The 16,687-nt window shown below is 39.9% G+C and overlaps 1 protein-coding gene across 1 annotated transcript in view; it reads right to left on the reverse strand.

Annotated features, from left to right (window-relative positions):
* Positions 1–11,667: 11,667 nt before the first annotated feature.
* SLC6A1 (solute carrier family 6 member 1) overlaps positions 11,668–16,687 on the reverse strand; it is a 28,779-nt gene continuing 23,759 nt past the window's right edge. The window contains exons 13-14 of the mRNA XM_056866530.1: positions 14,030–14,197; positions 11,668–12,583 (exon numbers count right to left, since the gene is read on the reverse strand). Coding sequence (XP_056722508.1) covers positions 12,479–12,583; positions 14,030–14,197 — 273 coding nt within the window. The 3' untranslated portion in view covers positions 11,668–12,478. The remainder of the gene's footprint in view (positions 12,584–14,029; positions 14,198–16,687) is intronic.

Here is a 16,687-nt window from a genome sequence, read left to right on the forward strand (position 1 = left end):
ACCACTTTTAAAAGAGACCAATTTAAAGAGAGCAATCATATTTCCCAAAGCCAACTCCTCTTTTCCAGACTGAACATTCCCAAGTCCCTCAGACTTTCCTTGCAGGGCTTGCAAACCTCTGATCATCTTTGTCGCTTCTCTTCTGCACCTGCCCCATTTTGCCCACATCTTTTTTGAAGAGAGGCATCCAGAACTATACATAGTACAGCTTGATCAATGCGGTGTACAGCAGGACTATGACATCTTGCAATTTGGGCTGTTGTGCCCCTATTGATACACCCCAAGACCACATTAGGCTTCTTTTTTGCCACACATCACACAGGCTTCCCATAATTATTTTATACTCCACCTGTAACTCAAGACCTTGTTCACACACACTGCTACCCAGAAGAGTATCCCCAGCCGGTATGTGCACTTCTCAATTTTGTTATCCAGATTTAGAACTCTGGACTTATCCTTGTTGAATTGCATGTTGTTCACATCCACCTACTTTTCCAGTGTGTTCAGATCTCGCTGAATTCTATCTCCCTCTTCTGGTGTGTTCGCTACTCCTCCCAATGAGGTGCCATCTGCAAATTTAATGAGTAGTCCCTCCACCCCCTCATCCAGATCATTTATAAAAATATTGAAAAGTACTGAGACCAGAACCAAGACCTGTGGCACCCCACTGGACACCCCCCTCCAATCAGATGAAAAGCCATTGACAACCACTCTTTGGGTGCGGTTCTCCAACTAGTGCCCTATCCATCTAATTATCCTAGAGTCCTGTCCACAGTCCTCCACTTTACCCATAAGAACATCATGGGAAACCCTGTTGAAAGCTTTGCTAAAATCCAGGTAAACAACAGCCATTAACGCATGGCCAATATGTCTTGCAATTCCCCCCCCCCCCATGTAGCAATTTCCCCAGGTCCACACGCACACCATCTCTGGTCTGTGCTTCTGATTCACTTCTAGTGCGATTTACCCACGTGTTTTCCAAACCCCATCTTATCATGAAAGTGAATTCACATTTGCGATAATTCTGGCTGTTTGGTCATGCGTGAGCTTCCGGATTGATATCCCATCAGGCCGGTACACCGGCACTCCCATCCCATCAGACTTTTTTGGCCCTTCCCTCTGCCCCTCCCAACTTTTGTTGCCAGAGATGAGTGGCCACCATTGCTGCCTACCATTCACCACAATGCAGCCCTTTTCTCAGTACCCTCATCATGTGTTTTTTATTGTGATGCCAGTTGTGATGCCGGTATACCAGTTAATCGGTTCCGTGACTAGCCGGACAACTGTCGGGTATATCCCTTCCCACTTCTGTGGTGCCATCTTCTCCTCCCATTACCATTCAATTAAAATGTCTTTTGTTTACACCGAGTGTTTGAGGTAGGACAGGGGTTGAGTGTCGCTCCTGCACAGTGTGGTAAAGTGGGGACAAGGGCAATGAAGGGCAATGATTTGGGGGGGCTGGATCTGCACATTTTGCTCGTTCTCCAGGAGTTTGCCTGCCCAAAGGGCGCCATTTCCTTGCTTTCTCTAAAAGGGGCAGAGGCAGACAGGGGCATGGGAAAGTCAGTCCTCCCCTCCATGGGAGAAACTGGCAAAAAAAATATTATGGAGCCTATCGATTGGTTTGCTGGCATACCGGCATTCCAGACTGCCACCCAAAAAAAAGGGAAAAAAGGGAAGAGACCAACCACATATAGTCACATGGTAGTGATGTAAATTACGATGCAACCCACGACCACTCCCTCCATATCCCATGTTATCATCATGTACCAAACACATGGGAGCCTCAGGTGGCGCACATAGTGTGGGATGGGAAACGACATGTGTTTAATTTCACGATTACAGAATAAAATGGTGTGAGATGGTAGAGAGATAAACCAGTGACATCTTGCCCATGTGTTAATGGCCAACATCTACGGAATTCCCATGATCCAGTAAGCGTGTCACTTGATCAAAGAAGGAAATGAGATTGGTCTGGCACCTGTTGGGAACAAATCCATGCTGACTTCCTGGATCACAAAGTTGTTCTTCAGATGCTTGCAGACTGAGCCCTTTAAAATCTGCTCCAATATTTTCCCTGGGACCAAGGTCAGACTGATTGGCCTGTAGTTTCCAAGGTCATCCTTCCTCCTTTTTTTGAAGATTGGGATAATATTCACCTTTCTCCAGTCTTGTGGCACATCTCCCATTCTCTAAGAAGTCCTGAAGTTGATGGACAAAGGCTCTGCAAGCTCTGTAGAAAGTTCTTTGAGCACTCTCAGGCACATACCATCTGGCCGAGGAAATTTGTATTTATCCAACAACCTCTCTGTCCATGTGATCCAGCAGCCTGGATGCCATACCTTGCCTACTACCATCTCAACATTTTATACTACATTAACATTACCCACACTTGACTGAGGTTGATTGATAGATGTGAAGAATGTTGTGTGCACTCTCTGGTCAGATTCTCAGATTCGCAGAGTTCCTGATTAGGGATCAGGGGAGTGGATCTGAATTATTCCATGACTGGAAGCAAATATTATTGTGTGTCTACAGGCTCAAAAAAGTAGGGGTCCTCTGATTTAGGGACTGATCAATTTGTCCTGTTGTAGGTAGAAGAAGGCCATTGTTGTCAAATGAAGGTTTATCACATTGGGCAATCAGTGAGTGAATGGCCTACCATCCAATGTTTATGTGAAAGAAGTATGAATGTCTAAGGTGAGTTGTAGCTAGTAATAATACATTTGAGCGGGAGATGTAGGTTGTAGGTGTTCTGTTAATTTCTCTTGGTTCTGAATTATAATAAACTACATTTATCAATTTATTGTTGATGTCTGATTCTTATGAATTAGGGAAATGTTTGTTGCTATTAGTTGCCATTCAAAAGGTAACCAATTTTTGGCAAAATTTATTGGAGATTATTTTATGCTGTATATGGATAATTGTAATAAATGTAATAAAATGCTTCTGCTACTTAAGGCAGAAAAATCAATCCCTTTGAGCTAAAGGTCAGTTTGACCTTTGAAGCCAAACTGATAAAGGTTACTAAACGAAGTGAGAAAATATCCATTAATTACATGTTGACATTTTTATTTCGCGTTTGCATCTGTATTTAGAAATATGATACATTACGAACCCGAAACATTAATTTGAAGGGATGAATCCTATTTAAAAGGGGAAACAATGAGCAATCCTGGACAATCATATAGCAGACAGGTTTAATCGGTTTCTTCCCACAGAGCTGGTTTCAAAGTTTGTTTTCATCTTTTTAACAGGATAATACATTCATTCATTTTTGTGCATAAGAACGACGACATTTTCCAAAGCTTGTTTAGGCTTAGATATATAGTCACAAGGCAGGAACTTTTGCATCTCACCCATCTTACAAATATATTTATTTATCTATAAGAGTCTATATCCTACTTCTCAGTCTGAGAAATTCTGAGATGTCAGTAGTTTCTGAGAAGCCCAATTTTAGGCTCATCCTGAGAAGGGCATCCCCAACATCAGAAAAATCATCGTCTCAGTGTGAGGGTTCAGCTGGTCTTTCAGCTTTATGCCTCCAATGATGGGAAGAAATGGCAGGTGGGATAATATATGAAAAACAGGACTGTGTATTTGATTCTGCATAATAAAACCATAGTATTTGAAATGAACTTGTACACTGTATTGCTTCCCAGCTGTATGCTTACAAATTACAGACCCATCAAAATAGAAAACTGTAATAGTTTCAAGTGAAGTAAAAGATGGGAGAAAACTGAATTCTTAAGGGAACACTGTTATTTTTCTTTTCACAGTCAGAAACTACCAAAAGCAAGGCAGTAATAGAACGAGGGGATTAAACAAAAATTTGAAATAAACAAAAATGTACTTGGAGTATTACCCACCTTGTGTCCTTAACATGCAATGCACTCATTCAACCTCTTGGAAAGTGAAGAGAGCAGAGGAAGATTAGTGCTAGCACATAAGTTCCATGTACAGAACAGTCTGTGTGGAAAAGGAAGGAAACAACACAGTGAAGAACTGGATACCCCCCTTGGCTATTAAACATTTCCATCAATATATCTTTATCATATTTAGCAACATTGTATAGGGGTTGTGTAACCAAATGTTCCATCTAAATAAAGACACTCTGTCCCACCTTTGGTAATGCTGACTCGAAGATACATTTATCTCAATGAAGTAATTTACTTTGACAAACTTTTTTGTTGGCAGCATGGAAAGTTTGAGTGCTAGATTTCTCTCCTGAGGTATTGTGTGCAGTCTGTGTTAAAGGAGAAACATAAAATTATCTCTAACAAGGGCAACAGAATGCAACAGTGCTCAAAAAGCTAAAACAGCTAGTAGCCTGCCAACCTCAGAATTAGGCAGGGCTCCATTTGTACCAGGACTCCCATATACATTGCACCTGCTTTCAAGCCCAGAACAATGCCTTATATTATGGCAAGTGCTACTTAAGAGGATGCCATTGAGCAACAGTGTAGAGTGCCTGTCAATCACCATTGCATAATAATGTCTATCATTCATACACCTGGAATTAAGGAATCACAGGACACAAATTCTCCAGTGGCTTGAACCTTGGCAATTCTCTTTTATAAATTCAGGCCTGACAGTAGAAAGACGTTCCACATGGTTTCCCCAAATTAATCTATATTTTTAAAAAACCCTGTAGAACCATCCATGATCAGTACAGGACTTACATCAGCAGATAATGAGGGAAGATACAGTAAAATTAACATGAACTAATCCTAATTAACAGTTATCCCATGATTTTGTTCAGATTGTACAGGTTTCCTAACAAAGTTAATAACATGCAGTGCAATATTCCTACTACCCTCCCTTTCTGAAAATAAATCCCTGTGACGGAGACATTATTTTATAATTAAAATACAAGCAGATGAACTAATGTCCCACATAAACAAGAACATGAATTTCTTCAGGGAAGTCTTGCACACCCACAGGGTAGAAGTGACCTTAGTTGCATTTTTCTCATCAAATTGCTCTCAGAGTGTCTTCGGGCTACTGTAGAAGCGCATTGAAATAGCACAACTAGCTCTTATTTGTCAAGTTCTTCCGTCCTTGGGCATGTTTAACAGAAGCACAGTGGTAAGCCCTCACTAACAAATATGATGGGGCTAGTCCTTATGGTTTCATTTAGGACTGGTCCAAACATTACTTTTCCCAGCCAGGAAAGAGATAACATAAAGAGAGATCTGGCTGTAAAATGGCCATCCCTATGCCACTGCTTGAACTGATATAAACTAATATCCTCACTCAATGTGTTGTTCGATTTCTTTTAATAATGCTGATAGAAAAATAAATGCAGCTCTAGTTCCTTTTCACCTGCCAGTAGGAGAAATCATTTCATACTATAGCCACAGAAAAACTAGGCTAGGTTGTATACCAAACTACTGTATTTGACTTTTGATGTATTTATTAATTTTATTTATACCTCGCCCTCCCCTGGCAATCCAGGCTCAGGGCAGCTGATATCATACACACCCACACCCACACAGTTTAAAAATATAATAAAAATCATAAAACCAAACTAATACATACTATATACAGATGGCATCTTAATCAACTATTTCAACTTAAGGAGAATGTTCCAACAAGGCAGCCGTGAACCAAGAATGATAATAGGGGGCCTACATCTAGCATTGATTTCATTTCCCCTCCAGGGATATGGAGACAGAAGGACACAGGAAAAGGGAAAACACAAAGGGAAAGAGGGAAGGTACAGGAAGGCAAGGAAGGCAAGGGGGAAAGGGAAGGAAAGGGAAGAGAACGGAAGGGAGGCCAGGCTAAGATGTATTACCATTGCTGTCCTCAACCATAGGCCTGGCAGAACATTTCCATCTTGCAGGTCCTATGGAACTGGACCAAGTCCCGCAGGGCATGGGTCTTACTAGCCAGAGAGTTCCACCAGGATGGGGCCAGCCTGGCTCTGGTTGAGGACAGTCAGATGATTTTAGGGCCAGGGATCACTAAAAGGTTGTTTCCAGGAGAGCATTATGCTTTCTGAGGGATATGTAGGGACTTGGACTGGTGCACAGCTGCTTCCACTGAGCTCTTCAAACACAGTGTAGTAGTTAGCTCTGTTGCTCAGGAGGAAATGAAAAGATGGTGCTGTTGCCTTCCTATTTGCCAGATCTATGTGCCATTTTTGTTTTTCTTTACTAATGGTGACAACATTCTTTGTTGGTACTGCTTGTTCAGAAACCTTCAGATTCATCCTCAGATCCACTAAAACTTTAGCTTAGGTTCATGCTCCTCTAAGTTGTAGTGGTTCTGAGTCATCTCCAAAGAAAGAACACCACAAACACAAGCACAATGAGAAGACACACTTTTTTAGCTTAAAGAAGCTGCCTTTGGTTCCAAAGATATCTTGGATTCAGGATACAGCTCAGGATTGGACCTAGTTTGACACTGTAAAAGAGATAGTGCTGACTCCACAGGCACCCTTGCCATCAGAGCACTTACCTGTGTCTGTGCATTCCATGTCAGAGGGCAAACTCTTCAAACCTGAGCCAATTGGTTCCAGCTTCAACTGTTATTGCTCCTCACATCTATCAATATCACAGCACTCAGAGGTATCCGAATATGAGCAGAAGTCTCTGTATCAGGATTCTTACCAATATTATGAGTAGATCCAACCAATGCTGTACACCATCCACTTGCCAGGCACTTTCCATCTGCTTCTCTTGGGTGAGATCCTGACTTGCTGCCAGATTCAAAACCAGACCCCCAACTGTATTATGGATCCCCAAGGGGGTTATGAGCAATTCAATTACACTGAACCAGACTTTGAATGTTCCTTGGAACACTCCGGAAGACATTGTGACAGATCCTACCACCTACTCACCAAGTGAAGACTTTCACCTTTATGGCAAAAAAGTCATCCATATGGCTGGATTCTTGTGCGTCCCCCCCGCCCCCAGCTACCGACCCTGTCTTTGAAGTAATGCACTGGTTCTACTGGGCCTGTTGCTTTTCCTATAATGGATGACCTGTTACAGTTAAGGTTTCCAACTTCCAGGTGGCACCTGGAGATCACCTGCTATTACAATTGATCTCCAGAAAGAACAAGAACAGTTCTCCTGGAGAAAATGGCTGCTTTGGAGGGTGGACTCTATGGCATTATATCCTACTGAGGTCCCTTCCCTCCCCAAACCCCACCCTCCTATGGCTCCACCCCAAAATCTCCAAGTATTTCCCAACCCAGAGCTGGCAACCCTAGTTACAGGTGACAACTGGGCCTTGGCTAAGACTCACCTCTGTCTCCCCTTGACCTGAAGAATTGAGACTTTATATGGAACACAACAGAAAGGTTTTAGGTGGGAGTTCAGCATGGGGAAGGGGGAAGGAAGCAAACTCTGCTTCTTGAAGTTTCTAGAAACCTCTCTGTGGTTGGCTTGTGTACAACAGAACCCATCTGTGACTGTATAGGAGATCACTCAATGAACAACAATTGCAGGTAAGAATAAGCCTGTTTTTATTCCCCTTCTCTAGCCTGATTTATTTGCACATGTTGTAGAGAGATGCACATCTACTGTTTCATTTTCCCATAAATGTGATCAGAACCCTCAAAGTTAACTGTGCCAACCATCTTTCAAGGTATGCATCTGCGCATGGAGCCCTGGATTCTGGCCATAGGGATCCCGAGTGCAACATCATTTTCTGCACACAGGGAAACAGCAAAAGGATGTGTGTACAGAAGGATGTAACAAATAAACATAAAACATATTTGTAAAAAGAACCATTTCAGACAAATTTTAAAAATTAGCCATTTCTCTCAAGATCTGACAGAGAAAAGTGTGTGTGTGTGTGTGTGTGTGTGTGTGTTTGTGTGCATGTGTGAAATACTAAGACAGGAGTAAGGTTAGATTCTGTTCAGCCCCATCACTGAAGTCAGGCTAGCCTCAAGCCTAAATAATTAGTATTATAATAAAATGAATATTCTATTTTACAACAGGTTTTGAAATGACTAATAGATGCTATAAAATATGTTACAAGCAATTATGAGATATATTTGTAGCTGGCTGCAAGCAAAATATCAAATGATTAGAATGAATTTAAAAGGCTGTAAGTGGAGCTTCTGCCCATGGAAAAAATATCTTTCCTTCCTCCCCCATCTTGCTGCAGCCAGCAGTATCCACCAAAATGTTGCTTTTGGTGGTCAGGACACTCTCAGGAATAGTGTAAAGTGTGATACTGAGGTATGCAGTGGGAGTGGGAATCAGTGAAAACTATCCCCAGCCTGCACAAGTCAACTTTTAATTCAAGCAAGTAATGTACTAATTTGTTACTTACAAACAGGAGCAATTTAAAGCATCTATTGATCAAAAGTTTTGAATGACTGACAAATGAGATGCACATACCATGTGAAAATGAAGAAAAAAATCGAAGAGCACCAGTGCTGGGGAGAGAGTATTCATATTTTGCTGCACTTTTGCTGATTTCCAATTATTCATGTTTTTAAAGGCATATTTATGGTGACAGCACAAATCTGCTTTGAGCGTCAGACAGAAAGGCAGAATATAAATAATGTAGATCAAATAAATAAAATAAATTTAGTCCTTTACTAAGCAAAAGGATTCCTGTAGAGCAGCAGCAGACACTGTCCCATATTCATTTCTAGCTTCTACATACTACCTTCTTGCTTCTGTTCTTTTGGCTGGGGAACAATGTCTGTTAGATGTTTCTGGAGTCCTAAAAGTTACATGCAGGGGCAAAGAAGTAGTGTCTGAAGCCAACCAAGTCCAAGAGTTGTGGTGTGGTTCTGGTGGAAACAGTTACTGCTGTTGGTAATAGGGGGCAGTAAAAGGGACAGAGCAACTGATGCATGGAGGGAAGGGCATAGACCTATCTGAGTTTAGCAGGGCATGCAGATGCCGGGATGGGGGGGAGAGGAATGCAGAGGTCAATCATTTGGGAAAGTTTCAGCTAGAACAGAGTAATAGTTTTGTTGTCTTGAACATACATTGATCTATACCTTTGCCGATAAATCATTTTATTTTTGTCCCTTATACTGTCCTTTTGGTAACACTAGACATAACATTTTAGGTACAGATGGGTTTTCTCAGAGCTGAGTCTTCTTTAACATCTTTACACAGAAACATCCAGACATAGTGAGGATATGGGTTTCACCTGAAACACCTGAATTTATTTGTCTTTCAGAAGCGTAATACAGCATATTCTTTTATTTGTCAAGGCTGTCAAGAGCTTTCATCACCCACTGAAAAAGGATTCTCTCATCCCCTATTCCTTTCAAGCAATGAGAGCGAGGGTGAGTTGAGGGAATTCATCAATCCTTAATGCAGCAAAGGAAGAAAAGCCTCTCTAGGAATCTGTAACCACTCATTTTTACCTTTTGCCTGACTTCAGTCATAGCAAGTGGGGAGAGGAAAGGAAGGAGATTATAAACTAGTTTGATTCTCCTTAAAAGGTAGAGAAAGTCAGTATATAAAAACCAACTCTTCTTCAAGTGCTGTCTTGCCACTAGGCACACTAGTCAAGATTTTATGTCAAACAAAGGATTAAAATAAGTGATTATGGATTCTAAGAGAGCCTTCTAGTTGCTTCTGTTATTTCAAGTATCATGCCAGAAAAAGGAAAAATGGGGGGGGGGCTGTCTGTACCATCCAGCAACCCAGCCCTACAAAATTTTGTACCCCTCTAAGACTCACTACTTCTTGGCTGCCCTTTCAATTGCATTATGTGAAGGGACATTAAAAAACTAGAACCTTATATGTATTTATTCGAATTTCAAAAAATAATCAATGACTTCTAAAATGGTATCCAAAAAATGATACCAAATTATTTTGGCACTGGAAAATGCTTTTGTTGTAGTCATGGCTATGATAAGAAGGTCCGAGGAATAGAAGAGTAGTGCATTTTCATGCTCAAAACCATTGGAAAATCAGGCAAGAATCACAAAAGTATCATGGTAGTGAGTATTATTCATTCACTGGGTGCTGAGGGAAATAAGCCTGGTAGAGAAAGAAGAGTTGTATATGATACTACAAAAGAGTATCATAGCTCATAAGTAGGTAAATTAAGCTTTACAATGTGAAAGTGATCTCTCAAACACTGAGGTTTGTTTCACGGTCTTATAAAGCATAATTTAAAAGTATCGGCCTAATAAACGATGGCATTAAACCAAACAGAGGCTGTATAATATAATCTTTATTTTTTTCTAAGCTCTTGGAAAGTTACATAACAACCGTGCTTTAGTTAGGACACCATTTATGGACAGTTAAAATGCATCTTAATTTATAAATATTTTACATTTGGTCCATAGAACAAGTTGCAATTTTCTAAATTATACTGTATTCTTTTTCTTTAAAACAGACTCTCTCTATATATTAGAATATGTATATATTACATATATAATTTTAAATAGAGATAAATTTGCTTGGTGTTTAGAGAATAATTATTGCAAAAAGCATATATGATCATATAATCTTCCTTTTTTAAGGGCAAATACTACAAAAGATACAGCTATTCACAGTTTACACACAGGAGTTCTACAACACTATTTTTGTGCTATATATGATAACGGTTTGTACAGAGTTTTGCAGAAGAGCAAATCTGTCAAACATTTGTCATAATTGGTTTACAATCAAACATTGAATACTGTATTTTTTCTTAGAACAACATGGGACTTGGTTACAGAAACAATAAAGAGAAATTCTGGATTTGTATCTTAACTCTAACAAAATTCACAAGTATAATGTGTATGAAGCATGACAGATGTGTAAGTATGACATAAGTTTATTTTTTCTAAACCCTGAAAATCTACAAGACATTTGGACTTATTTGTCAGTTCATCTAGAGACATTTAGCATGTATAATAGATTTCTGAATATTTTACAATTGACCTACTGTATGAAACAGTTTAGAATCTACTAAACAATACTCTTTTATGATATTTTATCTGTTAGGTTGAAATATATGCATATATTTATATATATTTTCTACAATAATGTGCTTGACATTCTGAGAATAATACCTTATTGCAAGAACATATGTTTGTCACCTTCAGACAAAAACAACAAAAAACCCAACATTCACAGTTAACATGTTTTTCACATAGTAGGTTCTACATAAAGTTTGTGCTATCTAACATTGTACGTTGCACAAGGTTTTGCTGAAAAGCATGTTTCATTGCACAGTTCTGTCACAGTCATTTAGAATCAAACATCACATACCACTTTTCTCAAGATCCTCACTCTCAGTCTCATAGCTGCCAAACAAGAGTTGCCATTATAGACTCTTTAGCCTTGCAGTGTTCTACACAGGATGAAATCCATTAGCCTTGGATGCCTGTATAGAAAATGCATGATAGAGCCCAGAATGGAGTTATTTATGGCAAGACCTTTTTCTCATATGTCCATCATCACCATGTAAAACACAAACCTAAATAAAATCATAAACAACAAAATTCTGTCTTCAAAGTGCTCTATAATATGCTTGCTAGTCAAAAACTGTTGATCTTAAAAGACCTTCAGCAGGCTGATTACAGCAGTGCTCATTTTAAAGCCCTAAATTATATTCAGTGGGGAACATTCTGATACTTAAGCTATTTGTTTGGTTCTATTTTGGCAGAAAGGTGTTACACCTGTAGATGAAACAACATAAAGTGAAACATAATCTGGCTGAAATAATAACTTGTACAGCTTTGTTATGGCAACTTTTGAGAAAGGGGCTTGTCACAGTTTTAATATAAGTATATATCCTTATGACTGATTCTATAAAAAATGTTCCCAGTATTTTGAAAGATGGCTCTTCCACTGAAAATATTCTAAAAGATATATCACTATAAAATAAAGGCTACATATTGAATGTTTGAGGCCCAATAGAAATGTAGGTAGTTCTCTAATTTGATCCATGCTGTATACATAGAAATAACTTCCTAATAGCATTTCTATGTGAATGGTTCAATAAACCACTGTAGTTAAGGAGATTGTCAAGAAAATTAGAAAAACTAACTCAGAAATAAAATTAATGTTTTTCGGGCAGTATTTTCACTGTAATTTTCTTTGTAAAAAATACCTTGCTGGTGTATACAAAACAGCTTTCTAATTTAACTGTTCCCAGAAATAACAGTCGGGATTCAAACTGTAAGAAATTTATTAATAAACTACTAAAAAGCAGCTGCACAAAATGTCAAATTTGTTGCACTAAAAGGTAGATTAAAAATGGCCTACATGTTGTTTATAAATTTCAAAGGTATTCAACTCTTACGAAGAGATAATAAAAATGTTAACAGTCTATGGATTGCCAGAAAACACAAAAACATTGTCAACACCTAAGCCCACAAAATGGTTTGATCATACCCACATTGCTTCCCTTATAGTGGTGATGGTCTTTAGTGCCACTAGAGGTAGGTAATTTTATTCTCAGACATAAATTTGTGGTCATATTCAACCATGTTTCTTTTTTGTATGTGTTTCCCATAGAAGAGGGTTTGTATCATTTCAAAGACACAGGTTTATATATATGCTTCTTTATTTGCAGAATTGCTCTGCTGGGCTTGTTCAGGTCCATTTTCGGGATGAGTAATGTCTTCACTTGGCTGAATCATTACTTGGATTCGCTGAATAGAAGAAAGATAAATTAATTACTCATTGTTATTGGCTTGAATGTTCTCTGCTTAAATTCAGCGTAAACAATACTTTTTAACTGTCATTCCTGAAAGGTGTTATTGTGCAGGTTACTTGCTGAAGAAGGAAGGAAATAAGGAAGAAGTATAGTTTTTTTGTTGTCTTTCTAACACATGTAATCAAAGCAGCTATTTTGGTCAGTAAACCATGAGACAGAATAGCAAACTACACAATAGCAACTGCTCCTGCATAATCAGGGTGTTTGTATCAACTCTTCTTACTTGGTTTGCTGCATGCTAGCTGTGATTCTGTCTAAAATTTACAAATCAATGCAGTCTCCTAAATTGTCACTCTTTACCTTTTCCCAGAAGAAAATGATTTTATAAGCACATGACTATTTAAAAGTATACAAAAGGCTTTATACAGTGCACTGATACTTGCTTAAATGATCTGCATACTACCAAGCAAAATATTTTGTGAAGCTGTTGTGATATTCAGTTCTTCATAAATTCCTAGTGTAATCCTATGTAAAAGCCAACTCCTTTGCTGTTAAGTCTAAATAAAGTTGCTTTATTCAAAATGAAGAAGATTCATACTGTTGATTATATTATTCAATTCAGTCATCCAGATATTGATATAGTTGTACCATAGTGAATCTCTGTGTAGATAATTATTTCTCTTGAACAGCAGAAAAAATATCACCCTTATGGCTACTCTGGTACTAGTCCACATTTATAATAAGAAGTGTGATAATTTGTTCAAATGAAATGAAAGATGGATAGCAGTAATCATGATGGAAGTGGAGGATTTTGCTTCAAAATCATAAACTCTTGCCTATATTTTCCTAACTCCCAACTGAAGCCATTTCCTGTGGTACCACAGGAGTTAAATGAAATGACTCCTATGACAATTTATCTATCATAATAATTTCCTCTTTGCCCTCAGACAACTGAGTTATTTGGGAAGGCTATGGATCTTAGAGAAATCTCAATACTACTATAAAACCAGAAAGCTCTTGATTTGAGGGAGGGCATGAGAAGAGACTGTGAAAATTATATCACATAAATACTGGTCATAAATTGGACTTTTAAAAATTATACTTATGTACTTATGTCCTGTTTTTTAATCATTTTTCAATGAACGATAAAGCATTAAGTGCTCCCAAACCATTTGCTTGGTTCTCAGCCCTATTATTTCCTTTTGATGCAGCAAAGTTACCCAAATTAATTCAACCAAATATTTTAACTATATTCTCATTTGTTTGAGCTCTGTAATTGTATATCACATTATGGTAAAGTCTAATATTAATTTGTGCTCCCTGGTAAAAGGGAGCTAAAAGCTTATCTATTCCTTTGTATTGTAACAATGAATTCAACAACTGTTTGAGCATGCTAACACGGAAACCTTGAAAACTGTGGGTATGGTACTTAACACATTACCTGTTTTAAGGAACCCTTTAAAGTGAGGAACATATATGCCATGTAGCCTGGAATCAGCACCATAGATGATAGAGCCATGAACCAGCCAACACCTTGGCCCCATTTTGGGAATACATAATTGCCCATAGTGAGAGGAGTCATTTGGACAGCACTGAAGATAAATACACCCTGTAAAATGATATATGTATATAGTAAGTTCGTTATTGGTTCATTTAAAAATATTTAGGCGTTTCCATAATATTTTAATAGCCAACTCCTTGCTTGCACAGGGTAGACTGGCAGCTGATTATTTAAAATAATTCCTAAATTTCAAGGCAGGTAATGCTAAATCTCCTGAATATCATATGACTACAAAATAAAAATGTAAGTCTGACCAAATTCAGCAACTTTCCTGACATTTTTTTCTTCCCAAAAATTCAGAGGTAAGTCAAAATACTTAGTAACAGATGAACACACAAAGTTAAATTGTAAACATAAAAAAGCATTTTTATATAGCTAATGTATTTTGCCTGGTTTTCAGGTACACATAAATGATAGTTTAGTATATCATAAAAAGGCACATATATGTGTGTATATTTCAGTGTATAATAAAACAGCCATATGTGCACAACCTGTGTGAACAAATTCCTGGAGAGTATCTGGGAGCAAAATCCAGATTTAGGCTGAATCTGGACCAGAAAATTCACTGGAATCTCACAGGTAGTGAATAAATGTGTTCCCTTGTTCTTTCCCCTAGCTTTTGGTATTCTGACACTTATTTTTTAAAGGGGTTGAAAGCAACATACAACAACGGCTTAAAACCACATATCCACAGCAATAGCACTAAAAATACACGAGAACAAAGATAAAACCAGAGAGAATCCAGCAGCTGCACATTACCACTATCCACCCTCAAATGGCCTCCTGAACTGTACTTCCAAAAAGCCCCAGTTGGTGGTACTTCCCTAACAATCTCAAGAAGGCTGTGCTACAACACAGAGGCTGCCACAGAAAAAGCCCAAGAGTGTGCTAAGTCTGACCATGAAACAATGGACAGAAGAAACTGATGAGGTGATCAGAGTTGTTTCACACATTTATACTTGGAGATATAGTCCATCAAGATTGCGCGTTCCAGTTCTGAAGAATTGGTGAAAAATAATAACCAGCACCTTTTATTGAACTCAGAAACAGATGACTGTACAAGGATCTCAAAATGGGAGTAATATGTCCAAAGCAACAGACAGATCCTGATAGTAATTGAATGGCCACATTTTTGACCAACTGAAGTTCCTGAGTTTTCTTTAAAGGCAACCTCACATGAAATCCATCACAGTAATCAAATTTCAAAGTTAAAATGCCCAATCCTTTCTAGTGTATCAGCCTTGCCAAACAACATCCCCTTCACCTTGTCTGTTTAAAGAAATATATATAAACGGATGTCTTGAGTGTGTCCAGCTTCATCCACCAGAGCAACCAAAGCTATCTCTGTTCCACAGCCAGTCTAAAGCCAAAATGAAAAGGGTAAAGGGCAGATGAGTCATCCAAAAAACTCTGGAATTCCTCTGCCACCACTTGTTCAATTGCTTTGCCTAAGAAGGCAAGTTGGAAGCTAGCCTCTAATTGGCTGAAAACATCTCTATCAAGGAAGGATTTCTTCTTAGGGAAGACCTTCTTTAATTGGGAAGAATGAGCTTGACCAATGGAACCTTATTTATGTCTCTGTGTGTTTAAAGTAGGGCTGTCAAAAAAAAAAAATTCAGTACAGTTCGGATTTGGCCGAATTTGACCCTTGTGGGTTCGGTACGTGCCGAAATCCGAACTCCCCCGCTTCGGATCCCCGGTAATTCGGGGGGATCCGGAGTTCGGGGGAAAATTCGGCCCCAGCGCGCCTTCAGAGGGATTCCCTAAAGGCGCGCGGGGGCCCTTTAAACTAATCTGAGCCTCCCAGCTGGGAGGCGCAGATCAGTTTAAAGGGCAGCCCGCGCCTCTCCAGCGGAGTCCGCTGAAGGGGGGCGGGCTGCCCTTTAAACTCATCTGTGCCTCCCGGCCGGGAGGCGCAGATGAGTTTAAATGACAGCCCGCGCCTCTCCAGCGGAGCCCGCTGAAGGGGGGCGGGCTGCCCTTTAAACTCATCTGAGCCTCCCAGCTGGGAGGCGCAGATGAGTTTAAAGATCAGCCCGCCCCCCTTCAGCGGGCTCCGCTGAAGGGGTGCGGGCTGCCCTTTAAACTCATCTGCGCCTCCCGGCCGGGAGGCACAGATGAGTTTAAATGATAGCCCGCGCCTCTCCAGTGGAGCCCGCTGAAGGGGGGCGGGCTGCCCTTTAAACTCATCTGAGCCTCCCAGCTGGGAGGCTCAGATGAGTTTAAAGGGCAGCCCGCCCCCCTTCAGCGGGTTCCGATGAAGGGGGGCGGGCTGCCCTTTAAACTCATTTGCGCCTCCCGGCTGGGAGGCACAAATGAGTTTAAATGACAGCCCGCCCCCCTTCAGCGGGCTCCGCTGGAGAAGCTCGGGCTGCCCTTTAAACTGATCTGAGCCTCCCAGCTGGGAGGCGCAGGTCAGTTTAAAGGGCAGCCCGCGCCTCTCCAGCGGAGCCCGCTGAAGGGAGGCGGGCTGCCCTTTAAACTGACCTGCGCCTCCCAGCTGGGAGGCTCAGATCAATTTAAAGGGCAGCCCGCGCC

This window comes from Euleptes europaea, chromosome 1 (genome assembly GCF_029931775.1).
Source record: "Euleptes europaea isolate rEulEur1 chromosome 1, rEulEur1.hap1, whole genome shotgun sequence".
Lineage (NCBI taxonomy): Eukaryota > Metazoa > Chordata > Lepidosauria > Squamata > Sphaerodactylidae > Euleptes > Euleptes europaea.